Consider the following 16,473-nt stretch of genomic DNA (forward strand, 5'->3'; position numbering starts at 1 on the left):
GAAACCACCCTCTATAATTTACAGAGACCCAATAATTCCCCCCAAGAGCATGCATCTGGTGTGACAGCGTCGAGGAAAAACTTCCTTTTAAACCTCAGGCAGACCCTGGCTCTTGGTGGGCAGCCATCTGACACAACTGCTGTTATACCGATTTAATATGGTCATTAGATAATCAGTTTGATAACAAAACAATGTAGGCTATTATGTGATTTGTGACAAATCCTTTGACCATTATTATACTGTTTATATAATGATAACAAGATAAACATAAAATAAATAAAATAAAAACAATATGGTAACCCCTAGAGTACAAAAAGGTCACTTTGGTCACTGTTGACTTTTTTTTACAAACAAACTGAGAATTTCTTAATTTTTGTGTTTTTAATAGTGTCCATACTGAGAGCGCGCGCGCGCGCGCGCACACACACACACACACACACACACACACACACACACACAACACACACATACACACACACACACATAGCGATAAGGCTAGGAGGAGCTCCACCACCTCACGCTCGTCCACGTAACTGGAGGCAGTTAGACGCACTTGGATTACCGGGCAGTAAACTGTCACCGCTCATAACGGCTACAGACCGGTGCCCTGCCCAACACTCCTCTACCGCGCGCACCGCCGGTCATTAATTCATCTCATAAAAAAGCAGACACCTGGGCAAAGCGGCGGCAGTAGCAGCATTTGATTGATTTTTATTATGGGTTTTATCTCCGTGGATTCACAAAATAAAGTTCTTTTTTTATTAACGCTGCGTTTAATAGGAGAGCAAAAGCTGCGAGTCAGTCTCTGAGAAAGGACAACACCGGGCTTCTCTGGACCTCCTCAGCATCCGTTTCTTTTACCGGGGCTGCTGTTTGTAAAATCTGTTGAAGTAAGTCTGAGGTCTTTTTAACTTCTTAAAGTTACTACTGGTGTAAAGATTAGTCAGCTAAGGGGACCATATTTTCAGTTTGTCTGTCAGTCAGTTTAAATCCCAATTTGCCTTATTTTGTGTCACATTTTTTTGCACTGATGAAGTGGAATCCGCTCCTCTTTGCGTGGGCTGACTATTGACGCAATGTGAATTGGATTTTCATTTTTCTTGTGTTTATGCTGTAAGATTAAGATTATTTAAAGCAAGAGTGAAAATGCAGGATGTGACTCATTCTGTACAGTTGTCTATGATGCACTATTTAAAATTCAAAAAAAAGAAAAAATTCAAGCAAAGGCTGAGAAGAGTCCTCCGTAGATTAAGAATTGTAAAAGGTGTTATACACACAGCTAATTTTATTCAGTGGTTTTGGGCTTATGCTAAAGGAATTCTGGGCAGTGCAGTGACCCACAGGGTATTTAAAATACAGTAATGCTCAGGAATAGATACCATGAACACCGCAGATTTGATACTTCTTGGTGAATCAATGCAAATGTATAGAGGTATTTTCAATGGTGAAGTACAAACTGTGCATGTAAGGCAGCTTGGATTCTTGTGCTCCTCTTTGCAACCAAAGAGATATGAAGCTTATGCTACAGATGAATCCTCTATGTCACATAGCCTACACATCCACACACGACTTACACACAGTACACACACACACACACACATATGATTGCAATGTATCCACACAGGCTCCTGCTTCTCTTCAGATAAATTAACAGAACAAAAATGGAGAGGCATCTGTTATGTTCCTAGCAATACATATCATTTTACAAGCTAATAAATACATAGACACACACACACAACACACACACACACACACACTCGCACACTCGCACACGCACACAAACGAGCAATCACGCAGCACGCAATGCACTAAGGTAGACATGATACACAGATTAAAGGTCAATGCATGCATCCTTTCTGCACTCACTATATTAATCATAGTTAAAGGACACAGCGTCTGTGTAGAGGATAACGCTAAAGCTACTTTTTGCTTTGCTCTCAGAAAGAACTGTCACTGGCCAAATCCATCCAGGACTTCTTCTCTCTTCTCTTCTCCGTGAGAATTTTTGACACTGCTTTAAAACACCCTTGTGCATTAGCCCTCATATTGATTATATTCGCAAACTCGTGGAAAGGGGAAATAAGCATTCCTTCATGGACCCACCGGCCCACAGCCCAGAAACAAAATAAGCAAAAATCATAGCTGAATGTGCCTCAGTTCAGTCTCCAGTTGTGGCAGAAACATAGCTTCTGCTTTCTAGCTGAAGTGCCTGCTTTGAAGATGTCTGTGGCTAAATTGGGATTCTTCTTTTGGGGATTCCTTTGAGTTTACATAACCGTGTTTAGAGTAATGGCATGTGTCATCTGGGGGTTTATTAGAGCCAATGGTGAGTGAAGCTGACATGACTGCGAGAGCTCCTCAGCACATACTGATATACACATACTGTGCAATACAGACGAAGACAAGAATAGCAACAGTCATATTGAGGCAGACAAAGAAAGAGAGAGATAGAAACAGCACGGAATGAGAATGACAGCAATGAAGAGATACGTGCAGACAGAGCCCCGCAGTGAGTTGGGCTGGGTTGGCATCGTGTCTGGCTGCTTTCTGAGTCTCAGAGATAAGTTCGTCATTCATCATCCCACATGCTGTCTGTTGGTCCGGTCAGAGGCAGGCGAGCAGGTGAGCCAACAAGCGGCAAATTTGCTTCACGTTTGAAGGGACAGGAGCGAGAGGTCTGAAAGGTCTGTATAAAAAGATGAAAACGGAAAGACTGTTATATATCAAATATCTTCAAATGTTTGAGGGACAGCTTTTGAAGCTTTGCGCCCAAATGAAAGAAGATGGATGAATGGGGAAGATGCACACTTATGCAGCATTATTGTGATTTTGTGTGTTATTGGAGGTTCTGGACAATGCTCCTGTAATTGCATGGCGTTTCCGCTGAAACCAATTACCATGGGAAAAACACTGCACGCATGCAAATACATGGCCCTGCACACTTGCACGCACAGCTTCTGTCTCCCTCCCTGTCGCACGCACACACACACACAAACACACACACACACACACACACACATACACAATGTGTCATGCAATTGATACCCATCACTCAGGGAAGGTCAGCAGACTATCCACTGCTTGTCTTTATACCTCAATATTAATCAAGCTAATGCTCCATGTTTTATTCATAGCTACATGCAATGACCCAAAATGTCACTCTTTGTTTCAGCCTGTGCATTGTAATCACTGTGTTGAATGAACAAGATGCTCAATTTACTCCTGACAGTGATACTTGTCCTGCTCCATAACGCTCGCTTGGCAAATCAGAGGAATCAAGACTCGTGAATTAACATGATTGTGGTCCAGCTTTGCCAATGTGGAAAAGCCCTCTCCATCGACCCCAAGCTGTCTTAAACTTGTCGAATGATTTGTACAAATTTACTGTCACGCAATAACCATAACTACTTACATTAGCTGTGTTGCAAACCTTGAAACAGAAGCCGGGATAAATGTTCGGAGAAACTGCATAATTTGGACTAACGCTGAAATGTCACACATTAGAGTTCCCATGCTAGCAAGTCATACATCAGGCTCAGACAGATCCAAGGGTGTGGTTTAGCCTTTTCCTTACATAATAAATTGGACTGTGTTGTCAGTGCCAGAGGTCAGGCTTTACTTCTTCATTTCATGCTACAACAGACGTACAGGCGCACACCTGGGTCTGAGTAAAATGAAAAAGACATTTAAAGAGTAGCAAAAGACACTCAAGTTGACTTAGCTAAAACTATTGAGCAAGCCGGACTGGTTATAGGGTGCGATTAAAGTTAAGTGTTGCAATATGTGCCGCACAGCTGGAGCCGTTCTGCACAACTTTGTCCATCTTTCATGTTCGGTTCTCTGTGAGTCAGATATGAACTTTATTCAAGCAAATGCTCTTGTTCATGATTTTCCATGAGGACAGGGGCATCTGCTGTTGTAAAATTCAATTTTACAGTCATCTGTTGCAGTTATCTCTGCCCATGTGAAGCTGTTTACCAAGTGCTGGTGGCTGGATGAGCAAGTTTTAGAGTAATAGAAGCTTCCAACATTTGATTTGTGACTGAACTCACTTTACACTCCAGGAAAGAGATGCACAAAAATGACTTTTCCATGTATTTTATGCAGCGATACATCTCCTGTAAATAGTGCTGCATCTATATGTATCAATAGGTGGTGCTAGAATAGAGTGAATGGCCGGTGCATGGCTTAGTAAACAGGTCTACACAACAGAAACAGCATGAGTAGTGTGTGTGTTTGACAAAGACAGATATACACGCAGATACATTTCTGATAGTGTTTGATAAAACATTTTGACATTTTGATAAAAATGTTTTTTCGTGTCTACACTGACATGTGATATCTTCCCCTCCTCTAATACCTGGATTAAATTTGCACTGCTACTCAAGCTGCTACATAGCTGCACAGCTAATGGCAAAACGCGCTCCCTTACTTCCTTGATTGATCGAACGTTCCCTATCTGAACTCATGGGCATTTGTTTGTTGAGCCCGAGGAACGTGCAGTCCCACATCAGACTTTTGTTATTCCTATCGTGTTCATCTTACAAGTTTACCTTATGGTCATAGAAATCACATTACAGGTTTTGAAACATAAAAAAGCAATTTGTCGAAAGGATAAAAAAATTGCTAGGGTGATGTTAACTTAATGGACTGTTGCTGTTTTAAATGGTAAGGTAGCTCTTTTTTGAATAGCTTTAAGTCTTGGCGAAATACTGATTGAAGCCTCCTTAAAGTTGGTAAATTAGGCTTTTAATGCAAATTTAATTCTCCAGAATGTTTTCAAAATTTTCACCAGGCTAAGAAAGATGTTAACCGTCTGAAATCTTCTTTTAACAAGTGATTCCTTGCGAACAAAAATGACCAATTACTCTGCTAAATGTTTCACGCTGATAGTGCACTCATTTAAAATGAAAAAAATACTATTATTAAGCCTGTTAGAGCAGGGGTGCTTCGTGGGAACAGCCACATGCCATTGCAAGTTCGTGGGGGTAAGATCATCAATATATATTTACACTGTAACACAAAAATGATCTGATAATGCCTTTAAAAGGCTACTTTCCATGGACTCATCTTTATCCTTCTGGATGACTTTGCCAGTAAATGGAAAAAACATGTCTGTTTAAAGAATCCAATTAGCATGTTTAAGTCCATATGCTTTTATTTTCTGCTGTCAGCGCAACAAGAAATGACGTATACTAATTATTTTCCTTTTCATCTTGCTGGTATTTATTGTTCATTCACAGCTGTTCATCTTTGCTTTTATTGTCCTTTTCTTCAAAATCTACTTCACATTCTGTGTACGTGCTAGCATTTTTTGTTCACTTCCAACCTATCTCATTTCATCTTCATCGTGTCTACTGTCTCATATCTTTGTTCTTTTTATACCTTTTGCTTGTGTTTATAAAAAGCCAGACTGACACACCGGCCTGCCTTCTCCTATTTCATTTCATTTTCTCTATCTATCTCTGTCTTCTCCACTCTTCATCTCTGTCCTTCACTCATAATTGCGTTCTCAGTCACTCCTGTTATTTTGCTCATTTCTCTTTTCCTTACATCCTCCCACTTTTGCTCTAAATCTTTTCACCTTCTCCCTCTCATGTTTAGTTGGAAAACACGTCCTGGAGGGTTTTCCCTGCCAAAGTGTCAACCCGTGATAGTCGCTTTGGGAGACACACAGTCACAGAGCGCACATCATATTGGGTCACTGTGTGGAGTGATGGCTTGAAAATATCCATTTAAATAGTTAAAATATTTTTTATTCAGCGTTTCGAATCGGTCTGGTTTAAAGGTCGAGGTCTAAAATTTTAGAGCAACAAAAAAGAGAATTAAACCTTTCATAATGTCCTTATTCTCCATTAAGATAAGCCGTTGCTTCTCTGCCTTTCTGTCTGTGTTCACCTTAGATCGTCCTTGCTCTTTACCAGCAAGGTGTCCAGATTATCATTCCAGATATACATGTGCTTTTTTTTTTTTTTTTTTTATAAACACTGACATTTAGGGTGACGCAATGGAATATTTTTTGGCTCTGACTCTTTGGCCTCTCACACAGTGCTGATGCATGTCTGCATATGTTCCTGCAATCTGTCAATACAATGGCATAGATAGTGATCTTTTTATTAATGAGAACTTGTGTTTTGCACTACATATAATACTTTACATGTGAAAGAAAACAAAAGATCATCAAGTTCTTTGCCACTTTCACATCTGTAGCTTAGCTTAGCATGAAGTCTGGAAACAGAGGAAACGGATAGCCTGGCTTTGTCCAAAGGCAAGACGTTTTACTTACTGTTTTAAAGCTAATTCTTGTCTGGCTGTTTTTTACACTTCAGTGTTTGTACAGATGAAATTAACAAGATGATGAAGTAGATGATTCAGAAATCCTTTAGAGACCCATAGAAATACACAGCAAGAGCTACACGTCAGGCCCCTTTAGAAGACCCCTGCTGTTCAACATCCAAGCCTCACTCTCAGGGGGCTAAAAAGCAAGCCCAATGTGGTTGGCAGTAATTAATGTAGCTTACGTTTTCCCTCCAAGGGCAACTCTGTGTGTGTGTGTGTGTGTTGTGTTTGCTGTGAGACATTGGTAATTCTGACTTATTACAATATCCCTCGACTACCAGACCACTCATTGATTTCCTTTGCCGTTCGGCTCTTTTTCATCCTCATTTTGGCTCACGCTGCCAGCCTCTCTATGACTCACAGGGTCGGATGTAATGCCAGGTGTAATCACCCCTATTACGGTTTCCGTGATTGATTGGTGGCACCCAGGGAAAGCCGTTACGCTGATTTTGAAGGTTCTGGTCTATGATTTTCTTCTCTTTCTAACACATTCACTTTCTTTGTTTTGGTCTCTGCATTAGACAATTTGCTTTCTGGAAATTTGGAGGTGCATTTTCAAGTTGGATACGACCTTGACGCTGTAGAAACCCCCCCCCCCCCTAAATGTTACTATTTATTTCCATGCCATTTGTCATCACACAAGTGACATTTGCGGAAACATACTCTCTGCATGTCTGTGAAACTTCAAAAGCTGCTTTTATTTGTTTTCATTTTTTAAACCTTAGCAACGACACACCGGTGCCCTCTCCTTCTCCTTGATCTACTGTACTGGATTCTTCCTGAATGTTACACACAAAAAAACTTACAGATCTGACATCCACAAACTCCAGAGCGAGGTATTGAAAACAAACTCTTGCTGTTTACCATGAAGGACCCTGCTTGCATGGCAAACATGCCCTTCGATGTTGCAGTAACAGTGAGTCAGAGCAGTAGAGGGTCTGAGAGGGATTCAGGGACTTCGGAATGAGGCTTCAGAGGCTTGTTGTGCAAAGAGAGAATGATTTGCAGCATAACCACTCTGTTCTTTATAAGCTCTCTGCTCACACATATTACTTACTTATCTTTTCCTATTTCTTATTCCTCAATTCTCAATCATCGCTCCTAATGTTAATTGAATGTTTATTGTATTGTTGTTGTTTTTTACCCTCTGGTCACAAGTTTTAAGCTACTATAGTTTTCCTGCTGGCTACCTTGCATACTCAGCACCTGTCTCTCTCACTCTGCCTGTCTCTCTCTCTCAATCTGTTAACAGCTTGTAGCACCCATACACAGCCCATTCCCCAACCCAACAGAGCGTACTAGGAACACTGTGCCCAGAAGGGAATTGTAGTTAATGCCTTTCGGCTTAAGTCCAGCAACAAAATACTTCTTTAATTGCTTTCCCATAGCCCTCAGCTGCAGTGCGCTGCCTCTCCAATTGCCTATTGATGCAAGTGAGTTAACGATGTAGGACAAAAGGCAGTATCTTAATGGGGTCTGCACTGCATGCAGATATCCATCTTTGCAAACAAGTTTGTTCTGATCTTTAGTACATATCAATCTTAATGTATCTGTTATTCTAGTCTTGTCAGTAAATATCATCCCTTACACTGATTGTATCTATTTTACCTTGAAAGGAACATTTAAAATGTTAACATTTTAAGAGGAAAAGAAAACCCCAAATGCAAAAATGTGCAGCCTCCAGTTCGATAAAGGATGGTGTGGCTTGTGTTGATGCCAGCTGCCTTAATTTCTTAATTTCTCTTTATTTATTTCTGCCCGATCAGCTCAGTGCCTTATAGACGATTTACATTCTTTTGAAAAACACATTTGATATGGAAAAAATAGCAAAAGTGGAGAGGGGGTGGCCTCTTTAGAAAGGGTTCTCCCTCACAGGGATAATTGAGAGCATGCTGTGGAAGAATTTTTCGCTGGAGTTGAAAGAGCAAGGCTATCTTTAAAATGTAAATTATGATCTGCAGATGGAAAGGGGGGATGAAGAGTGGCGTACAGTAAGTCACCTAGATGACAGCACAGGCCTCGGCTCAGCCCATCTGTCACAGTCTTTTCTTCCCTCTGTACTGGCTCTAAAGAACTTGAGGGAGATGTTTTCCTGTTCATGCTAATTCAAAATTGTTTGAAATTTCAAACAATAGTTGAGAAATCAGACCTAATTCTTGAGAAAGATATATTTGACTAATTGGAACAATATTAAAATTCTAAATAACAACTAAGCATTGAGTTGTATTTAACATTCAGCTATATTACACTATACATATGTTTATGATGTCTGAGAATAACAATAATACAAGTATTGTGACTTCTCTCATAGCGCTTTAATGGTATTTCTTCACAGTCCATTATGTATGTTTTAGATGTTTTATAAAAAAAAAGTACTAACAGAGTCTCGACACTTTGACTCCGTGGTTGAGATGTACGTATTCAGCTTTATTAAGATTTATTAATGTGCTTTTCTTTGCCTGTCTGAAATCCCTGCTGTTAGAGTTTTAGAAAGCTATATAAATGTCTGCTCTTGGTTTAGTGAACCATAATACATCTGTTATGACATAAACATGTTAAAAGCAGGCCAATGGGTGCAGTTTAAATTACGGACTGAAGAGATTTATAACCCCAACTGTTGATAATTTAATATAATTCATATAGGTAACAGAGCAGTTACATTTAATTTGCAGTTTAATTGGCAATTTATAACTTTTTAAAACAATAACAGCAATTGTTAAACTAATTATATAATAATTATAATTAATAATAATTAGATTGATTTGTTATCTATCCATCCATGGATGGATGGATGGATGGATGGATGGATAGATAACAAATCAATTAATTTTCAAGTTATTTTAATTAATAATAAATAATTACAAGTCAGTCGTGGACAATTTAGTAGACAGTAAATTCTGTAAGCTAAATTTCTGATATGATATAATTATTATTATTAAGTTATTATAATAACAATAATTACGACAATTATTATTCACAAATGTAAAGTTCTTGAGCCACTTCTGATCACAGCAGATGCTCATAGTTTGTGTCACAATATATATATTGTAATTAAATGCATTTCTATGTACTATGCATCACAGATTGTAATTTTACAAAGATTTTATGTTTTACAGCATATTGCATCTTCCATTAATGAACATTTGAGAAAAAATGTCCTCAATCTGTTGAAAGCCTGGAGGCCAGTCGTCTTTAACTTGAAAAGTAATTTATGCCAAGCATCTTTCTTTGTAATTAACAACAGTGTATAATGTGTTCTAAATCAATATTTGCTCATAAGTAAGCATGATTTTCACACATATCTGCCAAATAAAAAAGGATTTAATGAGTTAAAAGAATTTGTACTTGTACTACAAAAAAAACTACAGATATATATTTATAAAGAATTGAAAGAATTCACATGTGGCATGTTGTCACTGACTTACTATAATAACTAAATGAATAATTAGGTACTTATTCAGTGAAATGTCCATACACAGGGCAGTGTGGTGGTTAAAACACTTTATAGGAGCGTGTCTTCATGCTGGAACTTAATTTTGATGTTTCTAATGGATTATTATGAGGCTGACTGTGATGATGACGGTGCAGAACATCAGGCGCAACAGTGCATCTATCCACTGATTAGTTAATAGTGGGGCAATTTGCACAATGTGTACTTACTTTGCTAGGCAGACTCTTCCTGGCTCTAAATGGTTGCCATGAGCATGGCACAGATAATGATAATGGTATCAGACAGAGAGGAAATGGGAGACTCTCTTCACCTCTGTGAATATCTGGGACCGTTGGTGTGTTGGTGTGTGTGTGTGTGTGTGTGTGTGTGTGTGTGTGTTTGTGTTTGCGTGTGTCTGTGTGTTAATGTAGGAGCCTTTTTGCGTGAATCCAGCAGCACACATTTCCTCTCTAATCAACCCACATATGTAAAAAATACCGTTATGCCGCTGATAAGGACCAGTGTTGTGATGAACCACTTTGAACTCATCAACCAAATTAATGCACAGGCAGATTAAGCATCAGGTGAAAGCTTTTGAACTGATCCCCTATTTTATTCTAATAGTCTTGAATAGAAAACTCAGACAGAATATTGGAGCCAAGCCTGAAATAAAGAGCGATTATCTCATTCAGAGTTAATTTTAGAGCAGTGACGTCAAGCAGACGTTTGAATTAATTACCTTTGCATATTGCATGACAATGATTTTTTATGAAGTATCTATGCTGCTGTTTTCCCAAACAGTCCTGACATCCATCACTTTAAAGAACTAATACTCAAAGCATCTTTAAGTATTTGGCTGATACTGTGTGTACCTGACAAAATGTCCTCAAAGCAACATGATTGATATATTTGGATTGTAGTGGACATGCCTGCACGCACTCACACACGTGTCTTCTCTCTTTTCACAACTAAAGGAATATGAAGAATCAAAGCTTTCCATGTATTGTAGGTAAGCTACCACACTATCATCAAAGTAGGCACGTGATGTGTTTTCTTTATGTATGAGATTGTCAGCAAGAAATGCTTTCCATTTAATTGAAATGAATAGTTGGACATCTTGGAAACAACATTTTAATAATATAAATCATTTATATAATAATATTTAGATGACAATAGTTATACTCTCATATAGGCCTATGTCTGTTAAATTTTAAGCTAAAGCTAGGAGACGGTTAGCTTAGCAGACTGAAAGCAGGGGGAAACAGCTAGCTTGACCAAGTGCAAAAAAGTGCAAAAATAAGAATTTGGGGTTACAAACTTTTTGTATTACACAAACAATATATGTAAGGAGCTTAAGAAATGCTTGTGGGCAGATTTTGTTATCTTTAGACACAGCCAGGCTAGCTCTGACAATCTGTTTCCAGTTGTTACGCTAACCTAAGCTAACTATCTCTTGAAACATTTAACATATAGACATAAAAGTGGTATCAATCTTCTCATCTAACTTTTGGGATGAGAAGAAGCATGTTTCCCAAAATGTCTTACTTTGAAATTACTTAATTTCCAAAACATTTTGAGGTTAGGCTAAATACCTTACGACTGTGTAGTAGGCTATAGGCCTACATCTTAGAATCACACCATTAATATTAATTTATGCAAGAGTAAAGGGTTAGAAAATCAGTGTAGGAAAGGTTATTTGTACATCAAATAGAGGTTTCAGGAAGAATCCAGACAGTACAGTTTTGTTATCACCACTGCTCTGAACGGCAGTCAATAATCCATGCACTGCGAAATCCTGCTTACTGTAATGTGGTTTGACTGTCAGTACCAGAGCATGACCAATCACACGGTGCAAAGGAATGAGTCTCCTATTTTACATTACGTTTAGAAGCAGACTAGTGAATTAGGATTGCAAATGCAGTGGGAAAATATTGCACTCATAGAACGTGAGGCATAATTCAGAAAACTGTCCGAAATGATGCACCTTTTATCAATTTTATAGAGGCAATCAACTTTGCAAGTTCTCTCAACATGTAGATGGGAAGTATGAAGAAAACCTAGCACAAGGCTACTTAGATCTTTTTTCAGTGAGGAAATGTGTGTCCTTGTGTAGGAGAGCTGTATCCTTTCCACCCTCAATGATGTAATTAGATCTATTATTCAGGGAAAAGAAAAAGTCAGATTGCCCATATTCTGTTAATGGTTGGAAACCTTATCAATTCAGTTTCATTCTGGCCAATTCCGCTCAGGCAGCCGCACTCAGGCCCATCGTTATCTGCTGTCTCCAATCAAAGTTGACTTTTTTTTTTTTTTACCGTTTCTGAAATCATCCAGCATTTTTTTTATGACTTTTAGAGCATTTTTTCCCCCTTTACCCGCCAGATGATATCATTCTGACCAATGCATAATGTTTATTCCTTCATTTATCAAACTGAAATGGTTTTTATTATGAGAGACATTTATGCTCAATAGTTCAATAGTTGAGTGAGGTGTGTGTGTGTGTGTGTGTGTGTGTGTGTGTGTGTGTGTGTGTGTGTGTGTGTGTGTGTGTGTGTGTGTGTGTGTGTGTGTGTGTGTGTGTGTCTGTGTGTGTGTGTGGGTGGCTCGGGTTAGTGCTGCTCTGTCTGAAAAATATGCATAAGAAGAATAGTTAATACGTCTTCTCTGGTTAACAGATTATTATTCTTTGGCTAAAAATAACTTGTGGTCCACTGCGAGAGAAAGATAGAGTGTGTGTGTGTGTGTGTGTGTTTGTGCGCGTGTGTGTATGTTGTGTGTTTTGTGTGTGTGTTTGTGTTGTTTGTGTTTGTGTGTGTGTGTGTGTGTGTGTGTGTGTGTGTGTGTGTGTGTGTGTGTGTGTGAGTTTTCATGCATCAATATGGAAATGGTCATGGGCTTGTTTATTCAGCATACAATAAAACAACAATCAGAGTTTTATTTATTTTGTATTTATTTAGTATATTTTGGAACTTGAAAAAGATAAATAAAAACATGTACATTTGAGTGCAGGCAAGAAAACCAACAAAAACAAAATACACCCAAATATATATATATATATATATATATATATATATATAGATATATATATATGTATACGACATCGCAACCATGCTCCAGATTCAGGTTTCATTTTTGTGAAAAAAGTTACCACATACTACAATTTAAAAGAGACTGAAGATCATGTGCTAAACCGGATTTTAGGGAGAAACACAGCTGTGTGTCATCAGCGTAGGAATGATAAGAGATGCATTTTCTTTTTTAGCAGACCCCAATAATTTTCTAACAATCACAGTAAATATGGAATATATAGAATACATATTATATATTCTATAATACAGAAGAAAGATCAAAGAAGTTTGGAATTGTTTTAATTACACAGTCAGAGTTCTGCATCAGGACAGGATTAGTGTATTCAGTCATATAACATAATAATGTACTTATTTACATTAACTATTCATTAAGAAGAAAGCTAAAATTGAGTATCTAATTATACATACTTTCTAAATACCCTTTATATTTATAAAATTTGTTAAATAATTATGTATTACCTATTATTTTTGCGAATTAACTTTTATGTATGTTGTTTTCATATATGATGTCCGTATGCATTATGCTGCATTATGCAGTAGTGAGAGAGGTGCTTCCTGAGATGTGATGACATTAGAGAAAAGTTACAGTACTTTTACTCTCTTTCTATCTCTCTCTCTCTTTTTCTCTTTCTCTTACACACACACACACACACACACACACACACACACACACACACACACACACACACACACACATGCACACTCACACGCATGCACACACATGGACACACACACACACACACTAGCACCACCAATGTGTTTATATGAGTGTTAAGTAGGTTGTAACACTTCGGAATTTAATCACACACAAATGAAGCCAGAAATAAATTTAGCAGTGCATATTTTTAGGCACACTGACGTATGTCTTCACACATGCACACACACAAAGAAAGAGAAAGACTGTCCCTCACACAGCCTGAAGAACTAATGCTTCATACACTCTATGCTCCTCCTTCTCCTTCTCTGTCATCTGAGGTCATTTGCATGTTTACATGTTGCTAGGGCTGTGATAATAGCCTACTTTACAGTAGTTACCTGCAGACATGAGAAATGCAGTTAGCTTTTCTTTGATTATAATAATTTGATTGACTTGTATTGTACCTTTCTGTGCAGTGATCCTTCTGTCAGCACATTTTCGATGTATGTCCTTGGCACTGTGGATTGTTTTCCTGCAGGCACAGACTATCAGTAATGGTGATATTTACAGTACATTAGATGTTTTGCATGGAGATAAACTTTGTATTGGTTTAGGGAAATGCTTCCTGGGTTTCTTGGAATGCCTTTCTATATCTGCTAAAGCTTTTCCTGTGATAGAAACATCCATTTAATGGGATTTTGTCTGTGCTTGTCTGTGCTTGTGGATATGTGTCTGTATTTTTCAGTCTTATTGGATCATGCTGGAGCGATGTGTCCTCTGAGCCTCAACTGAAATGACTGTGCTGTACGTCTCTGATATTCTTTTGCTGCGCCTGCTTAAACGGAGTTATTTCTGTCAACCTCTTTTTTCATTTCCTCTCACCTAGCCTGATTTATTGTAGAGAATGGTTGCACCATTCACATCCCAGAGCTATCAGATGTCCCAATAGGTGCAGACCATTTTCCATCTGAATTAGCGCTTTCTTTCTAATGCTCTTTTGATGGTCTTGAGATTGAGTAGCAGGATAAGATTGGATCTCTGTCCTGATCTCTGCGGGGCCTCTGATCTGATCCTCGGGGATCTAGTATCTGTCTGATTGCGACCCTTGATCCAGAGGGGCTTATCTTTTATCTTTGATTTGTAGCACCTCTTCTCTGCTAATGGTTTTACAAACTGCTCTGTGCAGCCATATTGTAGTGTCCACTCTCTTTCCATAAAGCTCTGTGCACTTGCAGTTGCATTTAGATCCTTTTTATTGTGTAGTAATGCCTTCAATGTGGAGCTTTAGAGCAAAGATATAACCTTTGATCTTGTTCAAGCAAATCAACTGCTAGAGGCCTCAACTTGCCAAGCATGGGCTTATAATGCCTGCAACAGGAAGGGGAAACTGTGGGGGGAAAATAACATTCCCAAGAATCTCCAGACGGACATCAAGAGGACATTAGTGTATATTTACTTCCACTCAGTATACATGTCAATAGATACGGTATCTCAGTTTTCCTGAAATACTTCACATTTAACACCACCATTCGCCGAGAGTTAGATGACAAGATCGGTACCACATTCATGAGTGTAGGGTAAATGTGAAACCACAGCCAGCAGGCGGTTTGCATAGTTTGCCATAAAGACTGGAAACAGGGGAAACAGCTCACCTGGCTCTGTACAATGTTAACAAAATCTACCTATACCAGCATCTCTAAAGCTCAATAATTAGCACAATATACATAGTTTATTTAGCAAGAAATGTTTCCCAAATTGTCTAACTAAACAAGATGTTTCAGAGTATTCAATTTTAGGTATTTTTTAGTTGAAATAAACCTAGGAGAGGTCATATGGCACTCACCATCTGTCCTCTGCTCTCTGCGTTTGGGAAATGAGATAAACAAACGTCATTGGTTAGTTGACAGATGAGATGTGCACTCAGTGAAATGTCAAGAGGAAATGAAGAGGCTGGGGAAAGGAAAGGTTGCCAGATGAAAGGACTTTGACCCCCTGAAAATACCCTCCATTTAGTGGCAGATGTATCTATGAACCTGAAGCTGTCCACACTGCATCTGGGAGGCTGAGAGTATAAAGTGACACTTAATTGGTTCAGGAAATAAACAAAAAACTTTGTGGGAAGATGTCAGTGTCAGGGAGAAAGCTGCTCATTTGACAGAACAAAGCCAGCACTTGTAAACAGAATAATTTGTTTACTGGTATCAGGAAGAGAAGATGTTATTCATGGGGTTCTATAACGGAGTGTATATATTCAATAAACCTGACAACACAGCTGAGTGGTATCTCTACTCTATGGAAATCCTGCCATTTCTAGTGACAGTCCGAACTGCGGGTACATTTGGTTGTAAATGAGTATCATACACTATGTTGTGTAAAATATATATTAATGCACTTCAAATATGCAGTTTTATAGTGCAGACCTTGTTACTATTGGATTTACATTAGGACCGCCTCAGGTTCGCATTTGACAAGTATCGAGGAAATGAAACCTTGTAAATTCAGATTTGCACTGTATAAAAGGAACAGTTGTCCTCAAGATTGCTTACTGTTAAATAATGATATGAGACAAAAAACTAAGATTTCAATGTGCAGTATTTCTACAAGTCAAAAAATTCCCCAATACATTTCAGCCTAATACCGTTCTGCTCCAGATACAGAGCGATAATACTGGAACGAAACTAGGTCTTTAACCAGACACCATCTCAGCAGCGACCCTCGGGATGCGGTGACATTTGCGTGAATTAATCACCTGTATGTAAATCAGCTGAAGCTTTAAAAGCAGCAATCAAACATGTGTTTTTCTTTTGTTAGCCGACAGTGTCTAACATCTGATTATTATATTCTGTAATGACGTAGTTCTGTTGATTGGCTGCTTTGGGGAAATGAAAGCAGTTTTGCTGTAGCCGAAAATAGAGTAGAAACACGCTTTTTCAAAGGTTTTTAGGATAATGAACTATGTGTAACCATGAAATAAATCT

The 16,473-nt window shown here is 38.5% G+C and overlaps 1 protein-coding gene across 3 annotated transcripts in view; it reads left to right on the forward strand.

The window, feature by feature from the left end:
• The first annotated feature begins 558 nt into the window (after positions 1-558).
• calcr (calcitonin receptor) overlaps positions 559-16,473 on the forward strand; it is a 57,796-nt gene continuing 41,881 nt past the window's right edge. The window contains exon 1 of one of the 3 annotated variants that reach the window (XM_039821069.1): positions 559-890. Coding sequence is in view for 1 of the 3 variants with exons in the window: in XM_039821068.1 (XP_039677002.1) it covers positions 2,586-2,622 (37 nt within the window). In the remaining 2 variants the exon portion in view is untranslated. Of the gene's footprint in view, positions 891-2,576; positions 2,623-2,665; positions 2,685-16,473 lie in introns of those variants that run through there. The other 2 variants (XM_039821068.1, XM_039821071.1) reach the window with 2 other exon arrangements.

Source organism: Perca fluviatilis, chromosome 13 (assembly GCF_010015445.1).
Source record: "Perca fluviatilis chromosome 13, GENO_Pfluv_1.0, whole genome shotgun sequence".
NCBI classification, from domain to species: Eukaryota; Metazoa; Chordata; class Actinopteri; order Perciformes; family Percidae; genus Perca; species Perca fluviatilis.